General features: G+C 37.8%; 2 protein-coding genes across 12 annotated transcripts in view; one reads left to right on the forward strand and one right to left on the reverse strand.

The window, feature by feature from the left end:
* The first annotated feature begins 5,920 nt into the window (after positions 1-5,920).
* The window catches only part of LOC103411541 (retinoblastoma-related protein-like), a 29,593-nt gene continuing 18,214 nt past the window's right edge, over positions 5,921-17,299 (forward strand). The window contains exons 1-7 of one of the 9 annotated variants that reach the window (XR_011580603.1): positions 5,925-6,256; positions 6,624-6,757; positions 6,947-7,051; positions 7,151-7,181; positions 7,296-7,334; positions 8,026-8,127; positions 8,683-8,727. Coding sequence is in view for 5 of the 9 variants with exons in the window: in XM_070821112.1 (XP_070677213.1) it covers positions 6,650-6,757; positions 6,947-7,051; positions 7,166-7,181; positions 7,296-7,366 (300 nt within the window). In the remaining 4 variants the exon portion in view is untranslated. Of the gene's footprint in view, positions 6,291-6,623; positions 6,758-6,946; positions 7,052-7,150; positions 7,187-7,295; positions 7,400-8,025; positions 8,252-8,682; positions 8,728-17,299 lie in introns of those variants that run through there. The other 8 variants (XR_011580599.1, XR_003773476.2, XR_003773475.2 and 5 more) reach the window with 8 other exon arrangements.
* LOC103435943 (MDIS1-interacting receptor like kinase 2-like) lies at positions 9,479-12,181 on the reverse strand. 3 transcript variants are annotated; one of them, XM_029103506.2, is made up of 3 exons: positions 11,145-12,181; positions 10,008-11,063; positions 9,479-9,929 (listed from the first exon to the last, which is right to left on the reverse strand). In XM_029103506.2, the coding sequence occupies exons 1-3, from the start codon at positions 12,037-12,039 to the stop codon at positions 9,559-9,561; spliced, it is 2,322 nt and encodes a 773-aa protein (XP_028959339.1). In that variant the 5' UTR covers positions 12,040-12,181; the 3' UTR covers positions 9,479-9,558. The 3 variants fall into 3 exon arrangements, with proteins under 3 accessions (XP_028959339.1, XP_070678680.1, XP_070678679.1); XM_070822579.1 differs by having other exon boundaries at positions 9,479-9,909; positions 10,008-12,181; XM_070822578.1 differs by having other exon boundaries at positions 10,008-12,181.

The raw sequence follows: 17,299 nt of genomic DNA on the forward strand, positions 1-17,299 counted from the left end.
ATTTTTAGGCTTGACAGGATATTACCACAAATTTATTCCAGCTTATGGAAAGATTTGCCATCCTCTATATCAGTTGACTAAGAAGGATGGGTTCCATTGGTTACAAGATGCTGAGTTGGCTTTCCAGCAGCTTAAAACAGCCATGACATTGCCTCAACTGCTTGCACTACCAGATTTTTCAGTCCTTTTTGTGTTAGAATGTGATGCTTCAAGTGTCGGAATAGAGGCTGTACTTCAACAAAAAGGGAGGCCAATTGCCTTTACTAGCAAAGCATTGGGGCCTCGAAACCAAGCTTTATCTACGTATGAAAGGGAACTGATAGCTATCGTCCATGCTAGTCAAAAGTGGCAGAACTATCTCCAAGGCCATCATTTTGTCATTAAAACGGACCACCAAAGTCTAAAATACTTCATCAGCCAACGGGCAACCACTCATTTCCAGCAAAAGTGGGTCTCCAAGCTCTTAGGATTTGACTACGAAATCCAGTATAAGCATGGGGCGGATAATGTTGTTGCCAATGCTTTGTCTAGGGCTTCGGGTTCCAACCTCTTACCTGAAGACACTTTGCAAGGTCCTGAATGCACAGCAATAACCTATCCCTATTTTGGGTGGTTAGATGATCTCAAGAGACATTTGGAGTAAGATCTTTGGACAAATCTCTCTCCAAATACCACCTAGACAATGGTTGTTTGAAGTATAATTCCATAATGGTCGTCGCACCGGATTCGAGTTGGAGGAAGAGATTATTTGAGGAGCATCATTACACTCCCATTGCAAGCCATGAAGGGGTGTTTAAAACGTATCAAAGGTTGAAAATGAGTTTTTACTGGATTGGTATGAAGAAGGGTATCAAGCAGTGGGTAGCCGAGTGTAGAATCTGCCAACAAAACAAATACGAGACCATCTCACCTCCGGGACTTATACAACCCCTTCCTATTCCTGAAAAGGTGTGGAATGACATAAGTATGGACTTTATCACTAGCCTACCCACTTGCAAAGGTAAATTAGTGATCATGGTTGTGGTTGATCGCCTATTCAAATATTCCCATTTCATTGCACTAGGGCACCCGTACACGGCTAGCATAGTGGCTCAAACATTTGTGAAAAATGTGTTTAAATTGCATGGCATGCCTACCACCATTGTCAACGACCGGGATATTATCTTTCTGAGTATGTTTTGGAAAGAGTTCTTCAAGCTACAAGGGTCTTGACTTTGCATGAGCTCCGAATATCATCCCCAGAGTGATGGGCAAAGTGAAGTGGTTAACCGTTGCCTGGAGACTTACTTAAGGTGCTTCACAAGCTGCTAGCCTAAAAAATGGCTCCAATGGCTCTCATGGGCTAAATGGAGCTATAACACCTCTTTTCACTCTTCTGCACAGTTCACTCATTTTGAGATAGTTTATGGATATCCTCCTCCCCACATTGCTGCATACGAAAGAGGTACTGCTAAACTTGAAACAGTTGAACAAGGATTGATAGCTCGAGATCAAATGATGTCCATGTTGAAAACAAATCTCTTGGTTGCACAGAATTGGATGAGGGTTCAAGCGAACAAACATAGGAGTGAAAGGGTATTTGAAGTTGGGGATTTCGTGTACTTGAAGTTAATTCCCTATCAGTTACAGTCCTTGGCTATGCATGCTTATCACAAACTACATCCCAAGTATTATGGACCCTTTGAAGTGTTGGAGAAAGTTGAGACCGTGGCTTACAAAATTAAACTTCCTCTTGAGTCCAAAATACATCCTGTATTCCATGTGAGCTGCTTAAAGAAACACTTGGGTGCAAGGGTCGAACCTATTCCCCTACTTCCCTTGGTGACAGATGATGGCCTACTCACTCAAGAACCAGAAGAAGTGCTCCAACGAAGAATGTACAAAAAGGGCAGTGCAGTTGGGGTTCAACTACTAATCAAATGGAAGTTCTGTTCAGCGGCAGAAGCCACATGGGAATACTATGACTCTTTCACTGCTCGATTCCCAGAGTTCAAGCTGTGAATTGTAACCTTGATGACAAGGTTGTTTTGGAAGGAGAGGGTAATGATAGGATTGTGATTAGCTTGATCACGATTAAGGGGAATTTAGTAATTCTAATATGTATGAGTTGTTTCTAGTTAGTTATTAGCTTTATGTGTAAAAGCCAGCTGGCTGTTAGTGTGGGAGAAAAGAATATAAAGGCCAATTGTGGCTTTAGGAAGGGTACGGTCATTTTATTGAAAAACAATATATACCAAAAACAGTTGCATCTCTATCTCTCTATCTCCCTCTTCCATACCCTGCTCTATTACTTGGCTACTTGCAGGTCTCAAGTGAAGGACCTGAGGAATTGATCTGATCAGTATTGCTCATCTGTGATTTCCGACGGGGCAGAGGAACACACAACAAATACCCATTCATGGTCACGAGCACCGCTGATCTGAGCTAAGCGTCCTAAGGGTTGACTGAAGTTGCGAGTTCGGCGGGGCGGTTTTGATTGGTGGGATGTTGAAGTTTTTGTTGGAGGATGGCAAAATTGTTGGATCTTGGTGATGGAGATGGTGGTGGTGGCTGTTGTGATGGGCAGCGACTGTGGGTTTGGGGGAGGACTGGTGAGTGACAGTTTCTGGGAGTTGAGACTTTCGGGGTTGTCGGGATTTGAGTCACTACTTAATGGTTAATTTAATAGCAAACTTAACGGATGCATGAAAATGTCTCAAAATTATGACTTTATGTACCACTCTGAGATGAAAAAAATTCATGTATTAAATGTTGAAAACCAAGAAACTTCAAGGTAGTAAACTGAGATTAACCCTTAATTCTATTATTGTTTATTTGATAAAGTTCTCGATTAAGAACAGCTACACTTACATTATTGTTCAGGACTAGCAACTGTAATAGTACAGTGTGGCAGATTCTCTTATTTACGTCTGAATTTGAACAATTTATTGTATCATATAGGAAAGATGAAAAGGGAATATGAGATGATATTGAAGAAAGCCTTGCAAAATGTCTGCCTGCTTAATTCAGATACCACAACTTCAGTTATTATTTAGGTGAGGTGTTCTGTTTGTATGAAAATCTTAAGTCTCAAATATTTTAAGCATTGTGGTCGACAACTTGAGATGGTTGTAAAGCAGTGCATGTAGCGTTAATGCCTTTTGCTTTACACGCGTATTTGTTTCGTTCGAACTAAACTTGCAGTGTACATATTTATGCTAAAGATAAGTCAAGACCTTTGGAGCCTGATATTCTTTGTTAGAATTTCTATTACAAAATTAGCGAGGGATCTTGTCCATTTATGCTTCTATTTAGTAAGATTAGGGTGGTAAAGATTTTTGTGGTGTTCTCTGGGTGTTGTTTTCAAACTGCATTCATTTCTTGCATGACCGCATTAAGAAGCATTTTTTTGGTCGCACATTATGGCAGCACTTCGTTTTGATTTGTAAACAAACTATATGCTTTATATTTGTCTTAGGTTACAGTATAACGTTTGGCAATTGAATTTGTAAGACATTTTAGCAATTTTTTCACAAGCTTCCTATTCCTGCCAGATGCTCAAGTATTGTGTCTTCTACTTTTCTGTGTTTTTCACGCATGGTTGATTACTCGAAACTATGAGTATAATATTGATGACACAATACGATATGCAAATGAATGTTTCTGATAGCATGCATATCCATGTATAGCAAGCAAAGTATCACTTCATTGGTTCTTAGGTATTGTACTATCATTTTAGTTACTTTGTGTAGAAACTATTCATGCATATTCTGACTAATACATTCAATCTCCGCAATGAAGCACGTGCACATTTTCTAGTTGTTTCTAAAATTATATTTGAATATCTTATGTGGTCATATTCAAATATGTTTTTATAATATTTTTATTTGGATTTTGAATATCCAAATAGGTTAAATGTATTAAATTTTATTTTTTTTTAATTTATAGGCATTCAATATTGGAGTTACGCAAAAAAAAGAAGTGAAAATAGCAATTTGGGGTGTCTAGAGTAATTTCCATGCTATGTTTGGTATGCGCAGGACGGAACGGGACGGTTGTTCCGTTTTGCGTTTGGTAAACGCGTGACGAATGGAACCAAAAAAAATTAAATGACTAACTTATCCCTGTTGCATTTGTTGTTTGGTGCAATGTTTATGTGATAGGACGGGACAAGACAATTTTTTAGTTGTTCATATTTGAACACATATATGCTTTATGTGATATGTTTTACATTAGTACTTACTGAATATCAATATTTTTTTGTCATTTTCTTAATTCATTTTATTAATAGTTTATTATTATTATACACACTTTTTTATTTGACTCTCTTGCTTGTCTCTCTACTTTCTCTTCTTCCATATGCTTCTTGTTCTTCGCATGCTCAGATTGCTCCTAGTAAAAATCAAACTTAGTAAATCAAGCCCATACTTTCTCTTCATTTCTTTTTCTTTCTCTTCAATTCAAACCCATATTTCTCTTCTTTTAATTTCTCTCTCTTCAAATCAAACACAAAAAAATCTCAAATTGTTTTTTTCAATTTACAGAGGCTTCGTCGGATCGTTGGATTTGCAAATTCATTTCAATGAATTTTTGCAGCATCGTCGTTGTCCTTCTCCCTAGGCTTATGGTGACAGCACCAGAGAAGAAGGTGGAGCGCGGAGGGACTGACCAAGCAACGGTGGAGGAGCTTCAACATCGTCAACAACGACCTTGGTCTCCTCTTCGTGTTTTTTGTTGTCGTGACGGTGACAGTGGTGGCGGTGCTTGTGGCGCTTGGATGACTTCTCAAAAGCCTTGTCATCGTCGGAAGAGGCCCGGCGGTGCTTGCTATGCGAGTCTTGGGTGTCGCTAGCAATGGTCTCGTTGTGGGACTAGCAAGGAGGAGGGAGGCGGCAAAAGGAAGGTGGGGTTGGGTTCGGATGGGTTTGATGAGATTGGGTTAGCCATGGTTAGGTTGTTAGGTTTGTGGTGGAGAAAGAGGAGGCTACAGGAAAGAGGGAGGGTAGAAGAGAGGGAGGCTATGGGAAAGAGAGAGGGTAGACAATGGAATTCATGAAACAGAGAAGGGTACTATTGTCCAAAAAAATTATAATTTTTTGTTCCATAAGCTGGAACAAGTCGTTCCAGAGGAAATGTGGAACGAAAAAATGACTAAAATTCGTTCTGCAGGACAGCGCATCCAGACAATTTGGCGCACCAAACGTGGAACGAGTGCGTTCTGTCTCACTGTGTTCTGTTCCATCTCACATGCTAAATGATACTTTAATTACTAGTCTATTCTAAAATTGAGAAGGAATTTGACTGTAGCTTAACTACAATATAAAGTTTGTTATTCGATTTTGCCATTACAACAAAGCCATCTAAATTAGGGCTGGGTTGGAGAGTAATTATTAAAAGATATGAGGGTAATTTTGTCCGTAGGTTTGGATGCCCTCATGTACACGTGTTGGGCTGACCATCAGATGGGTTGCAGATGGGGATCAACGACTGTGTGGTATTTGGTGAGGAACAATACTTGGCTACTCAAAGATGAGTATGAACTTCTACTCAAAATTCTTAGTATTTTAATCACAAAACTTTGTACTTATGATCAAAATCGTTCATATTATGAATCACATTATAAAGATCATCTCTGCAAAAAATAAATTAAAACTAAGGTCATTTTATCAATTTATTGTAATAAATACATAGACGGTTCGTAATGCTTTTACCATTACCGTTCATTTGTTTTTAAACAGTTTGATGACCAAATGACCTTAGTATTAATTGATTTTTTTCAGATGCGATCTTTATGGGTTGATTTATAATATAAATGGTACTGATTATAAACAAGAAATTCTATAAATTGATCACGAATAATTTTGAAAAATTTTGAGTAGGAGTTTTTATTTGAGTAGCCAAGTACTGTTTAGCCAAGTTTGATGACCTACTGTTCTTTGGCGAGGGGATGGGTTACCGAGAGAGAGCCTTCAGCTTGCAAAAGAGGGAGAGAGAGAAGAAGAGAGAGCCTGAAGAATTCCAACGCTTCTCCTGAACGAGGCTTAGCTGAGCAATTCCACTTCTCTCTCTCACAAATCTGCTTTCGTCGCTCTCGACTTCTGCTTCCATCTCACAGAGGGTAGAGTTGCTATTGGTCAGATGGAGGAATGGGTGTGAGATTCGGTGAGAGGAAGAAGAGGGAGGAGCAGGGAGATGGGCTCGAGTCCGCGAACGGCAGAAGAGATCTTCAGGGATTACAGTGCTCGGAGAACCGACGCCGTCCACGCTTTAACTAACAGTACTCCGATCTCTCTCTCCTCAGTTTCTCTCTCGTAATTTCCTTTTGGCTTTGGAAATCTCTGACCTTTTGGGTGATTTGTTTTCTCACTGATTAATTGACTGTTCTGCAAAGTAAATTTATTGATTTTTGGAGCGAAATTTAGCTCGAGTAACTGAAGAGATCAATTACAGCAGTTGGGAAACGTACAATGAGAATTTGAGTTCTGGGTTTTGGAAATTTTCTTTCTTTTTTGGGAGTTCTGGGTTTTTGGAAATTCAAATTCTTGCATTCGCAAATCCATGTAAAACCCTTCAATTTTGTTTTGTTTTAACTTTTGAGGTATGTTGGAAATAACTTTGGTAATCTTGATTTTGGTTTGGTTCAGCTAGGGTCTAGACGAGTCTACCTGCTATGGTGAAGATGGAAGATGCTAAGCCTGAAGTTTCAGCTTCCAACAATTCAAATTCCGAGAGCTGCGATTCTGGTCTTCTCCAAGATCGATTTACTTATTTGTGCAAGGTTGGCGCTTTTTGCCCCCTATCTATTGTCATCGAATTTATCTTTTTATTCTTTCTTATTGTAAATGTCATTTTGTTTGTAAAGTTTAGTTTATAAACTGTACTTCTATTTACTTTTTGAATTTCTTTTTTGTTTATGTTGTCGTTTCTTGATTTTAGTTTCTATGGATTTATATGGTTCTGATTACAGATGGTATTTGTCATTGGACGAGAACTCTTACAAGCAAGCTGCAAATATGTTCAAAGAAACCAAGATCTGTTAATATCAAATGCTTCAGCTATTGGCAATGGAACAGTATGTATTGTTATTTCTCCATTCTATAGTCATGTTAATAATGTTATGTTGAAATAAGGTCTGAGGTGATATCCTTTTTCTGGAATTTTCTCTGACAAGCGACAACCCCATTAGGCCCTTGAGATGGCAGGTGAGGTACTTTTACTTATCCAATGTTGTCCCTTCCACCTTATGTTGTTTATTGTGGCTTATACCATTTATTTATGGGTTATAACATGTATCTTCTCTTCTTTGCATGTGGCAGTCCTCAACTTGAGTTGTGTGACTCAAAAGATGGGGCAAGGTAACATTGTTATTTCTTTTCCTTATAAGTAATTTGGTTTCTATAGATACCAACATGTTAGCGAATCATAATATCATAACATCGAGTGCAAAACAATGACATCACCATGGCTGCAGTCATTCGGGGAAAAAATAACATACATGGAACATTGTTTGTTCAACAGACATCTACACAATTTATTATATAAGAGAAAAGCAAAATGCTTAAGATCAAATAACTTGCAGCTGGAATGAGGTTGAGCAGAGCTGTTTAAGAGTAGAGAGCTATAATTGTACATATTTAACAATTATGTATCTTTGTTAGTAAAGGCTTTCGCCTTTTGGGTTCAGTTCTATCTTCTCTCGCCCCCTTATATGATTGATTCAATGGAAAGGGGTTTAGTGCTTAACGATAAAGATACAATTTTTAAACAATTCGTTTCCTTTTCTTTTTAATTTGGATCAAATTCACAATCTTATCGATTAATTTCAGAAGTTGGGAATAAATTTTGGAATGTGTTTGCATTTGTCCATGCCACGATAGTTTAAATGAGAAAACTAATGGACTGATTAATTTCAGTAATTTCATTAAACCCAGATTTTGGAAGTGTTGATGTTGCGGCTGTAGTGGAGGGGAATGAGAAAACTAAATTTTAGAGTTTTCTGCTCCTGTGTTATGTTCCCTAACCTTGGTTTTGTATTATCTTATTCAGGCAAATGAGAAAACTGAATCCATTGTGATTTGCGTTCTGACAGTGAAGATGTATTTCCATAATAATCTTTTCAAATAAATGTTACTTTTTGACTTGAGAACTGTAATTTACCTTTTTTATTTTATCTTTTCCTGTATATTTGATTCATAGGGCTCTTGTGTTGTGAATTGTGACTGAAAATTTGATCCTCATATGGATATAGGCAAAAACCACTATTTTTTCCTTATTACTTTTCTTTTAAATGTGTTCTGATTCTGAGATTGCCTCTTTATATAATGTACAATTTTTGTAGTTGCCTTCAATGCTATTGTCAATGGCTCGGGTGCTCAAAAGATCTGTACAATATGGTTTTGGCAATACTGTGGGTATTGGGGTGAATATCATAAAAGCAAACTTGTGTAACTATAGATCTGCAAATGTTTGGTAGATAGAGCAATTTGGGAATTTGTTCACCGAAACATCTACGGATATCATGTATATCATTTTGTTTTTTACGTGAATGTTGGTTGTTGAATGCCTTATCATTTTGGTTTTTAACTTGCCATTGTTTATCTATATCCAAAATGAGTCTGAATCTTTTCAAATAAATGTTACTTTCCGATTTGAGAATCTGTAATTCACTTTTTATTGGTCATTTCCTATATATTTGATTTATAGAGCTCCTGGGTTGTCAATTGTGACTACTCCTCACATGGATTATAGGTAAAACCACTATTTTCTTTTCTTATTACTTTTCCTTTAAATGTGTTTTATTCTGAGATTCTCTCTTTTTATATTGCAAATTTCCAACACTTATGCAAACTTCATAGCATAGAGGAAATCAATGTTTTCCATTTTGGGTACAAAGAACCAAATATGTTATCTATGTCTTTAATGAACTTATTACTTTTAATTGTTTAGTTTAACCGATGTTTGGATGCTTAAAAATATTCTTCGTTTTTAGTTCATTCTGCTCCTCAGTTTATCTTACGTCTTTGAACCAAATGCAAATACCAATCTTGCATTGTTAAGCCCCGAAATTAGAACAAAAAAGCTTGCATGAAATTTGATGTTCTCTCTGATTGAGAACTCATTTTAATTCTACTTGAATTTTTCTCTGATTGATTTCTGGGTTTATTAAATTGTGGGTTACTATTTCAAAACCCTCAGCAGAGCGTGGGCATTTTTTCTAATATGGTCCTTAAAATTCAGCTACATAAATATTTGACAGAGATTACTAGAATCACAATATCAATTATTATAATGAACGGCAAAATCGAACCAAATAATTAAGAAAGTATCTCGACAGAATACTTGTAACTGGTTATTTATGCAAGTACGAATTTCACGGAGCTAAACACCATATTTTTCAACCACACAATTTGCAACACTCTAGTAATTAGGGTGTGCAGATATCAAATACATGTTTATGAAGTTCATTGTAAACATTAAAAATAAAAATAATAAAATAAAATTCCACAACATCTCCTTATTTGATAGACTGCTCTAGCAAGAATTCTAATCTGAAGTTGGAGCTACATATTTCTCCTAGTTTTATAGGGCCGATAGCTTCTTGATGGTAAGCATACCAAATGGATCGGGAAGGCAAGGAAGACTATGAGCTGATAGTTTCTGTGACACAAAATGCATTGTCGGACGCAACCCAGGACGCGTCCGTATACAAGCCAATGCTATACTCATTACAAGCACCACTGCCTTTGCCAATTCATTGGCTGGAGGCTCTAGTCGTTGATCTAACACATCTTTCAGAAGCAACTCAGCATTTTCATTCGTTGACGTTGATGATGCTGATAGGTTGGACTCTAGCATATCCCTGGGGTGCCTTCCCATCATGACTTCTAGTGCCACCACTCCAAAGCTATAAACATCACACTTATCCGTCACCTGCATAATATATGCAAGCTCTGCGTATAAAGAGAAGAAAATTTGTCAACTCTACAAAAGATAGTACAAAATTGTGCAACATTAAAATTTTACATTACCTGGCGCCATGTATCCTAACGAACCAACAATGTTGGTCCAGTTGGATGAATCAATACTCAACGGTCTTGCTGTTCCAAAATCTGAGAGTCGGGGCTCGAAATCTTGCTCGAGCAATACATTATTGACAGTTACATCACGATGAACAATTGGTGGTGAGCAGTCATGGTGCAGGTAAGAAAGTGCATGAGCAAGTCCTTGCACAATTTTTACCCTTGTTGGCCACCCAAGTTCAGTAACCCCTTCTACCCCATACAATGCTTTTCCGAGGCTGCCTTTCTCTAAGTATTCGTAAAGCAAGAATATGCAACCCCTCCTTGAAGAGAAGCCGTATAGCCTTATGATGTTGCGATGCCGGATAGTTGTCAAAGTTTGGATTTCATTCTCAAAACTTTGGAGATTAATTGTTGGAATGTCATTAGAGTCATTCGTGTTAAGCCTCTTCACTGCAACAACTTGACCTGATTCGAGCTCTGCCTTGTATACTCTTCCAAATCCGCCTCTCCCAATGCAGTGTTTCTCATGAAAGTCGTCTATGGCCTTGACAACTTCCCGAAATGTGAATTTCACTTCCTCTTGCAATATCATTGCTTCAAAACTCTCGAAGTTTTGAGAAGTTTTGATTACCTGAGGCCGGATCGTGGACCTCTTGCGAAACATAAGAAAGAAAAAAATGGCAATTGCAACAGTTGCGAAACCGCAAAAGGAATAAAGGATAATGGATACTTTATTCTTGTTAGCCCTTTTGGAATGTGTACTGGAAGACTTACATTCAGTTTGTCCATCTGCATGACTCCACAAGCCATAGTTACCAACAAAAGCACTTGTTGGCGCCTTTTCGAAAATGCCACAGGTTGGTAATGGCCCTGTCAAGTTGTTATACGAAAAGTCGTAGCTACTTAGAGTTAACATGTCAGCTAATGCTGATGGGATTTCGCCTGAGAGATGATTGCGTGAGGCATTGAAAACCTCTAATGTTGTGAGCATGTGCAATTCTGATGGTATTGCACCTGATAGTGAATTGCTGCTGAGATCCAAGTAGACCAAACCTGTTAAGCCTGCGGCGAGAAACAGATGAATTGGCATTACCCCTATCAAATTGTTATTAGACAATGAAAGAAGCTTGAGGTCCAACATACCTGAAATCCTTGGGATCACTCCTGTGAAGTTGTTAGCAGACAAATCGAGTTCACAAAGGTGAGATAAATTGCCTAGACTCTGAGGAATCTCTCCTGTAAAGTGGTTATTGGACAAATGGAGTCGATAAAGCTGAGTTAATTTGTCTAGACTCTGAGGAATCTCTCCTGTCAATTGGTTATGGGACAAATAGAGTCGCTGAAGCTGAGTCAATTTGCCTGGACTCTGAGGAATCTCTCCAGTCAAGTGGTTATGGTCCAAAGAGAGTCGCAGAAGTTGAGTCAATTTGCCTAGACTCTGAGGAATCTCTCCTGTCAAGTGATTATGGTCCAAATAGAGTACTTGAAGCTGAGATAAATTGCCTAGACTATGAGGAATCTCACCTCTGAATTCGTTGGAATAAAGCCTTAGATACTGCAATTGTGTCAACAGCCCAATTTCTGCTGAAATGGTTCCGCTGAAGCTATTGTCTTGAAGGTACAAAGAGACCAATTCCGTCCAATTGGAGACCAGAGAAGGAATGATTTGACCAATAAATAGATTATTATCTAAACGCAATTCAACGAGGTTTTTCAGATTGGACAAGGACAGAGGCAGTTCCCCACTGAGTTTATTGGAAGACAGGGACAAGTGGGTGAGGTTTGTGCAAAGACCAAGCTCAGAAGGGATAGAAGAGTTTAAGGAGTTGTATGAAAGATCAAGGGACTGGAGCTCCTTGAGTTTGCCTATAGAGGGTGGAATTTTCCCTTCCAGAAAATTATGACTCAGGTCAATATATTGAAGACCAGAAATCAAACCTATACTGTCCGGAATTGGGCCAGAGAATCCGTTATAACTGTTGTACAAAGAGTTGTTGCTCAAGTCAAGTTGTGAGCCTGGAGAGATTTCCAATGGCATATGGTATAGGCCCTCGGAAATAGTTGCCACTCAGGTCGAAGTGGGTGAGACTCGGAAATAGGGAAAAGTCGAAAAGAGCCAGTGTTCCGTTAATTTCCATACCGGAGAGCTGTATTTCGGAGACTGTTCTGGTTTTGGTGCAGACAATGGCAGTCCAGTTGCAGAGGCTGTTGAGGTTGGTGAGGGACCATGAATTGAGTAGCGAAGGTGGCCATGATGATGAAGACAAGTCGTCCTTCCATTTGATGAGTGATTCTGCTTGTTTTCCTGGAGATGTTGACATCGTTTTGATCAATGGTAATGCGGACAGCAGCAGGAGCATATAATGAAATGTCATGGTTTTGAGTTGCATGATGATCTGTTATTTTTCCGTGGAGTTTTTCCCTTTGTCCAAGGCACAAATAAATCGGAGCTAATAACAACATTGGAGGTGCATGCAGACTTTACAATCCTTTCTTTACGCTTGGAATTTCGCACATGACCGTTAAGCTCAATGGATTGGTACCAGAAAGTACAAGTTTTTCTGAATTTCCTTTGTTTTTTTGGTCGCAAGGTTTTTCTGTTTTTCATGTACTTTTTATTATATGCGTATGTTCGTGGTTCCTGAATTTTGAATTTCCAAGGGCATTTGGCAAATTTGTCCATTTCGTTAGCCAATTGGCTAATTTTGTCGACTGAATGTTTACAAATTTTTCCATTTGAATTTCTAGTTAATTAATCTGATTAATTGTGACTTGATTTTGCTAGTGTTTTGGTAAAAGACATGATTAATTGTGACACATTTCCATGCCTTAACCCACACGCTGCTAGACTTAAACTCTGCTAAAATGACTCGATGTGACCAATCATTTTGAGTGCCATATCCTTTAGCTGTATTTTTTCAAAAATAAGACATCTTTGAACTTTGTCCAGTCTGCGCAAATAGACCGCGTCAATCAACATTAGCTTTAACACCACACATCTCTTGATTTTGAGTTGAAAAACCCTTTCCAAAATTCCAAGCGTAAAGAAAGGTTTAGGAACTCTACACCTCCGAAATTTAGTTTAGATTTAGTTACAGAACTAAAAGAATCTGTTAACTAGGTTAACTGAATATAACAAACCATGGGTTCTACATGAGAATTTCTTCAATATGAAACCTAAAACTAATATCCAAATTTGCACCCTCCGTTAGATTTGGTGTCAAAACATACTTTGAATTAAATATGTCGTACTCACATGTGTGCCACATCATCAAACTAACAATTTTTTTTAAAGAAATGCAACACTTACCATCTATTTGAAGGAAAAATTCCAACTACCATAGGTCAACTCAGGGAACTTCAGTCCCATGATCTTGGAATCAATTCCTTAAACTCTTCCATCCCTTCTGAGCTTGGCCATTGTACCGACCTCACGTACTCGTTCCTGGCTTCCAATTTTCTAAGTGGGGAGCTGCCACTGTCCTTGTCCAATCCGAGCAGCATTCTCCAGTTGGATTTCTCCGATAATGTATTTACGGGTCCAATCTTGCCTTCCGTGATCTCCAATTGGAGTCTACTTGCCAACTAGAAATTGATACCCCAAGCGTTGCTGCGGGATTAGAAATTGTAAGAAAAATTATGCCATAGACGATTAATATTATTCACATTAAAAATGTTAGAAGATTTTAACAAACAAAAGATTTAATCGATACAGTCCACGTACAAACAATCGTGAAACTTTTGTCTCTACATAAAAAAATTTAAAAAAAAATTCGAAAAAGCAACTTGGGCAAGGGAAAAATAAAAGTTCACTAAAGCACCTAAAGTTTCCGTCGAGTGCTCTTGATTGTCAAGAAAGCAACCTAGGCAATAAAAAAAAATGAAATATTAAAATGGCTTATTATATTAATACCCCACAAATTGTTGAATAAACCCCACATATTTAATACACACCACATTTACTTTTTCACTTAAAAATTATCTTAATACACCCCACATATTTTCCCATAATACCCCCACGCCCCACATTCTCAATATACACCTTATATTTTGTACATACACCACACATCTTTTATACACCCCACAGTTCTCAATATATACTCCATATATTTCGGGTAGTTTGATTAGCACAGAGCTCCGCAATGAAGCTGCTATAGTAAACCGCAATGATTCAATTTTTTTTTTTTCTTTGATTTGGTCTTAAAACAGAGCTCCGCAATGAAGCTGCTATAGTAAACCGCAATGATTCAATTTTTTTTCTTCTTTGATTTGGTATTAAAAACAAAAGAGCTCCACAATGAATTTGAATGTAATTTTTCTTACACAACCTCCATTAAAAAGTAAACCTTGTTTTTACAAATGTACTCTCGCCTTGCAATCAATATATTTCAATTCAGTTTGTAAAACATAAATCAGTCACAATCAAGACATATCGTTTCGGTGGTGGCTATACTATTTAGACCTGGTAATAGCTTAAATTGTTCCACACGATCTTGGTAGTTGGCGTAAAGGTGTCGAGCGTTATTTACTGCAAGAGTATGCCAATTTTGTGCAACCGGTGGCATGGGATGTCTTGGTGCCAAACGTAGCTGTACAAAATAAAAGGAGTCAATTAGCTTTCAAAAACAACGTTCAATGTTGCAAAAAAAGTAAGTCAACTTTTAGTACCTGTATAAAGTCATTGTCATTGACTAAACCAATTGCAATCTCAGGAAGATTAGTGGGCTCATCATCTCCTAATACATATAAAGGTAGGAATGTGAGGCATTGCAAACGAGATAAAAAAATCACTACTACACGATAACATGAAGCTATAAGATGGCCCATATCTGGCATGCTCATCCAATAGAGTTCCAGTGCATATGAATCTTCAAAATAGTCAAGTGCTTAGTCAATCTTAACACGCCTCTCTTTCCAACCAAAAGCTTGCTCATATAGGAATGGGCAACCATGTACTTCCGCCAATAGGTCCTTACGTACCCTTGGCCATGAATCTTGGCCAAATCTCATTGCCTCAGCTATGACTCTATATCCACAATTACCATCTCCAAGGACATCAATTGCAATAGTAATGTATTGTTTTATTACCTCAGGGAACTGTCCTATATATTGATGCGTAAGGGCGGCCGGATTGTGTAAAATTGAGCTATAAGTCTGTATAGTAATCAAGGGTTACTTAGTGAATTCACAATTAGTATATCAAACATCACAACTATAAAGATAAGTGTATACCTTCAATTTGCGTGGTCTTCCCCTTGGTTTCTTTTTAGAGGGTTGTGGCTGGCTATCATGGCCTGAAAGAGCTTCTGCAATCTCAAAGGCCGATGGCAAACGACGAGTAGAAGTGTCAACTTTACGTGGACGTCCTTTGGTTTTAATTTTTTTAATTGGTTCTGTAAGTGTCGTAGAACTTGGGTTCATCAACTCCTCTATTTTAATGCATAGTTGTCGTCTAGATTCATTAGTTTGACCCTCAAACCAATTGACAAACCATTCAATGAGTGCTCTTATTGGAAGAATTGGGGGACTAAAAGTCGAAGGTTCAATGATCATGTCCAACTTTCTCCAACGATGATGTATACAATCAATTGGAATTGGTTGACTACTACTCCTATACTTTGCAATTTCATGAGCACATGGGAGTTGGTGTGTACAACGAAGAGTACAACCACATGATACAACATCATCACCAACTGAGTCGATTCTATTAAAAAAAAAAATTATATGTGTAACTATACACCATAAAGAAACAACAAATCCTCAATTTACCTTTTTGCTTCACACACAATTATGTTTAATGCTTCAATGGATACAAAACCTCTTAACTCTCTCAACTCTTCATGCTTCAAACCATGGTAGACAAAACATCGACTCTGCTCAAATGAGGCATTTAGTTCAGTGTGTTGCAACTCTAATAACGCGTGAATATTATTCCACAATATATCAAAGCTAAGCTGGCTAGAGCTAATCATCTGTTTTAGCTTTGAATGTGCACTTTCCGCCCTGTTCATTAGTAAAAATTAGTAGACATAATAACAACATGGCTATATATTGAGTAAAACAAGAATAAAATTACATGTTACTTGTTTTGTACCAAAATGCATACAAGTGTCAGTCCATGCAGCCACAAACTTTTCCTTGTGCTCATTCAGCCATGTAGTTTTCAAGTAATCAATACCTTCATGAAATGAACTAAATTTGGATTCAAAGGCATGCCAATTATGTAAGTACTCCTCTTCTGTTGATGAACTTACCAAGGTTTGCCAATCATTAAAAAACATATTCCAAACCTCCTCTAATGTGAAGAGTTTCTTGCAATTGGTTGCAACTGCTTGATTTATATGCCATCTACACAATAAATGTCGAGTACTAGGAAAAACATTACGAATGGCATTCATCAGTGTTAAATCTCGATCAGTGACAATCACACCAAGAATACAATCATCATTCATTAGAGTTTTCAATCTTGTCAATGCCCATGTGTAATTGTCTTCCTTCTCATGGTCAATGAAAGCAAATGCAACCGAAAATGTAATATTAGTTGAAGTTACCCCTACAATCTCCAAGAGTGGAAAACGATGCCTATTAGTCTTGTACGTGCAATCCATGATAAGTACATGTGGGAAACAATGTAAGATATCGACATTAATTGGGTGAGTCCAAAACAAGTCACTAACAACATTATCAACACCAATACTTCGATGATGCTCAATATAGTTGTACTCAGCCAACTTACATAACAATTGTTGCATTTCTGATCTCCCTGCTTTTTCTTTTGTCCGATGATAGTGTCTTGCATTGTATATTGTCCTCATCGTTGTTACATTAAGTGGATCTTTTTTCCTTATGGTGTTCAAAATAACTTTGGGTCTCACTAAACTTGTAGACATGTCAACTAAAAGTTCATTTTGCTCTTTAGTTAATCGTCCAACAAAAGAATGCCCTTCAAGATATTGTGAATAAGTATGGTTATGCACCCCACACTCAACCTCCAATTTCCATTCATCTCATTCTCCAACGTTGACTCCTTTCAACATAAATGGACATCTGCATTTTTTAGTACTAGTATTCCTAGGTTCTATCTTCTTCTTATTATTTGCATCAGAATTTTGGTCATTAATATCAGACTTCCTCAATATGGATCGATACTCGCCATGTCTCTCACAAGCAAATGTTATTCGAGCTCTCTTCCTCCTTCGATCAACCCCTCCCGTGTCAGACCTCTTAATGACAATAACCATATTATTCTTTTTTCCTTGTGTGCGAGCCCAATCAAGCAAATCATTTTTACTTTTGAA

The sequence above is a fragment of the Malus domestica genome, chromosome 05, assembly GCF_042453785.1.
Source record: "Malus domestica chromosome 05, GDT2T_hap1".
In the NCBI taxonomy this organism is placed as follows: domain Eukaryota; kingdom Viridiplantae; phylum Streptophyta; class Magnoliopsida; order Rosales; family Rosaceae; genus Malus; species Malus domestica.

What these genes read in the sequence shown, in the direction of transcription:
- LOC103435943 (XM_070822578.1), bottom strand. Translation starts at nt 12,039, where the DNA reads ATGCCATTGGAAATCTCTCCAGGCTCACAACTTGACTTGAGCAACAAC. An exon ending in GTTAGGATACATGGCGCCAG is followed by an intron (nt 9,930 to 10,007) that starts GTAATGTAAAAT and finishes CTTTATACGCAG; the next exon opens with AGCTTGCATATATTATGCAG.